At 40.7% G+C, this 2,974-nt stretch overlaps 1 protein-coding gene and 1 non-coding gene across 2 annotated transcripts; one reads left to right on the forward strand and one right to left on the reverse strand.

Moving 5' to 3' along the window:
- Positions 1 to 228: 228 nt before the first annotated feature.
- On the reverse strand, positions 229 to 2,366 carry LOC131021777 (RNA-binding protein P-like). Its single transcript, XM_057951063.1, has 2 exons — positions 1,083 to 2,366; positions 229 to 490 (listed from the first exon to the last, which is right to left on the reverse strand). Coding segments are annotated over exons 1-2 (1,221 nt in total). The 5' UTR covers positions 2,303 to 2,366; the 3' UTR covers positions 229 to 489.
- A 74-nt stretch (positions 2,367 to 2,440) lies between these two features.
- TRNAV-CAC (transfer RNA valine (anticodon CAC)) lies at positions 2,441 to 2,514 on the forward strand. Its single transcript has one exon. It is a non-coding gene; the product is annotated as a tRNA-Val (tRNA).
- The last annotated feature ends 460 nt before the right edge of the window (positions 2,515 to 2,974 follow it).

Raw genomic sequence — 2,974 nt, forward strand, 5'->3', positions numbered from 1 at the left:
AACAGAGGGACAAAATTATATTAAAGAAAGAATGATCTCGAAAATACAAGGCAAACGGAATATAGATCCAAAAATATCATGCAACTAACTTTCTCAAAGCAACACAAAAATAAGAATAAGAGAACAAATAATAGTATAAAAGGAAAAAGAGAGAAAAAATTGAAATATGTAAGGACATAAAATATCCACATATATTACCAGATTAAAATGAAACGTATTAAACAATAATGAGAGAACAAACTTAAAGTTGAATGCATATAGTAAAGAAATCCAGAAGAAATAAAACTGTCAGATGGAATGCTGGAATGCTGCACACCACATTCTCCAGAAGGTTCATTAAATGGTAAAAAAGAAGAGAGAAATGAAACTAGGAGAAATTTGAAAGTCAAAACACAAGACTTTAAAGCATATTCCATGAGCCAAACCCTGCCCAACATAACAATACTAGGAATTTACCAACTTCTGGTTGTCCATCTATGTTGCTACAAATCTGCAAGAAAAAACTAAGGCAGGTCAAAGGCAACATAGTAATAACATAGCACACCATTATAAGAAAGTAGAATGTATAACCGAGTGAAAGATTTCACTAGCAAAGTGCAACCAAATGTGTGTCAATTAAGAGATTCAGGCTCCAATTATTCCCTAAGTAAGAACCATTCTGATAGACAGATATATGATTTAAATCTAAAGTCAAAGAAGGAGACAAGAAAGTGACTATAGAGGTCACAACTACTTGAATTTTTTTCTGTTCAACACACATAGTTCTTCATATGCAGAAAACCTCAATATGAATTATGATTAAAATATACTTCATATATCAGTAGTGTAATAATGCAAAATAGTGCAAAAGGAAATTATTATAAAGCATGTATGAGCACTCTTTCTTCAGCATATTCCATTATACAAGCACCTCAGATAATATTTGAATCGACTATTGCATGATGTATGCAGTATGTACCACTGCCATGAGTGAGCACTTGCTTGTAAGTTGTGACACAAAACACAGAAAATATTTACATATTGTCTTAATAAGATGAATAAGAACCATATTGTCAAAAAAGATGAATAAGAACCATGATTACCATTGAGTTTGGGAGTAATTGATTCCACCAGCCCCTGGAGCCTTAGCCAAGGATGAAGAAGATTGCCCAGTCTGTACACTTGGGTATGCATACTGCAATCCCTGAAGCATCGCTCCACTCGACCCATTATTGCCACCACCAGAAACACCACCATAGGCGCCTAATCCCAAGCCCTGCACCCCTCCCCCCATCATCCCATAATACCCACCCATAAGCGCACCCAGGTTTGCGTTAGTAATCAAACCACCACCATACAAAGGATTCACAAGCCCTGCCTGCTGCCCCAGCAAAGCCATATTCTGCGCCTGCTGAGCTGCCGCCACCGCAGCCAGCATCTGCGGCTGCACCGGCTGCAAAGCAGTCGTTATAGACGCTGCCCCGCTGGCCACCTGACCCTTCCCCTCAGCTGCCTTCCGGCAATGCAGCTGACACCCTTCAAAAAACTTAACCGGCTCCTCCAACACCTTCTTAGCCCCCTCCAAAGTCTTGAATACGAAAATAGCATACCCTTTAAATCTCCCCGTCGTCGGGTCCATTCCCTTGGGCCCGTTCTCAATTTCTCCAAATTTTTCGAAGAAAACCCGCAATTTCTCCGGGCTCGCATTCAGCGGCACGTTACTCACATAAATCTTCCGCTGCGGGTAATCCGACGCAGAAAATTGCTTCTTCGAAACTATCCCGGCCGTGGCAGGGCCAGGCGGGCCCTCCGACGCCAATTGGCACGAGGTTACACGGTTTCCCACTTGAATCGTAGGGGTTTTCAACAATTTTTTCGCAGATTTCATCGATTTAAACGTAATGAAACCGTAACCCTTACATTTTCCGGTAGCCCGATCACTCACCACATTGAGCTCCTCAATCTCGCCGTAAGCCCTAAAAACGGACTCAAGTAATTCGCGCGAGGCGTCCCAACCGAGGCCGTGCACGAATATTTTGCGGTGGCCGATGTCTTGGTCGGCGGCGGATTTGACGAGGGAGCGGAGTTGGTCGTTGGAAGAGGAGAGGTCTATTACGAGAGCAATGAGCTGATCCTTGGACAAAGGTTCTAGTAGGGTTTGGATTTTGGTATTGGGATCGGAATCTGAGTCTGAATCGTGGGGTTCTGATTTAGGGAGCTTGGATTTCTTCTGCTTCTTGATTTTTTTGCAGATTTTAGGAGTTGTAGGCGCCGCCTCCGACTTCTTCGAGGGTTTTCGTTTCCTCGCTTTGGTTTTCGCCATTCGTATCGCGATGCCGATGAAGCTGCTCTACAAAAACGGATTAATATATCGATAAAACTAATTCCCAAAAAAATACTCCAATTGATATCAAGTTTATCTGCCTATATACTCTTTTATGTATGCTAAAATTTTGTACTAGTCTGGGTGGTGTAGTCGGTTATCACGCTAGTCTCACACACTAGAGGTCCCCGGTTCGAACCCGGGCTCAGACATTTTTCTTTTTCTAACTCGAACGGATGTCACTTTTTCCTTTTTGGGTGCGTTCTCTTTGGTTGTAAATTTATCATAGGAAAATGAAGGATAAACAAAATTTCACCCTTTAAATTCTTCATTTTTTTTTCTCACATTTCCTACTTTATCCTCCATTTTGGGTGCGTTCTCTTTGGTGACATTTTTCTTTTTCTAACTCGAACGGATGTCACTTTTTCCTTTTTGGGTGCGTTCTCTTTGGTTGTAAATTTATCATGGGAAAAGGAAGGATAAACAAAATTTCACCCTTTAAATTCTTCATTTTTTTTCTCACATTTCCTACTTTATCCTCCTTTTTGGGTGCGTTCTCTTTGGTGTAAATTTATCATCGAAAAAGGAAGGATAAACAAAATTTCACCCTTTAAATTCTTCATTTTTTTTCTCACATTTCCTACTTGATCCTTACTCATTCTTCATTTACAC

The sequence above is a fragment of the Salvia miltiorrhiza genome, chromosome 4 (genome assembly GCF_028751815.1).
Source record: "Salvia miltiorrhiza cultivar Shanhuang (shh) chromosome 4, IMPLAD_Smil_shh, whole genome shotgun sequence".
NCBI lineage: Eukaryota > Viridiplantae > Streptophyta > Magnoliopsida > Lamiales > Lamiaceae > Salvia > Salvia miltiorrhiza.

What these genes read in the sequence shown, in the direction of transcription:
- LOC131021777 (XM_057951063.1), bottom strand. Translation starts at nt 2,302, where the DNA reads ATGGCGAAAACCAAAGCGAGGAAACGAAAACCCTCGAAGAAGTCGGAG.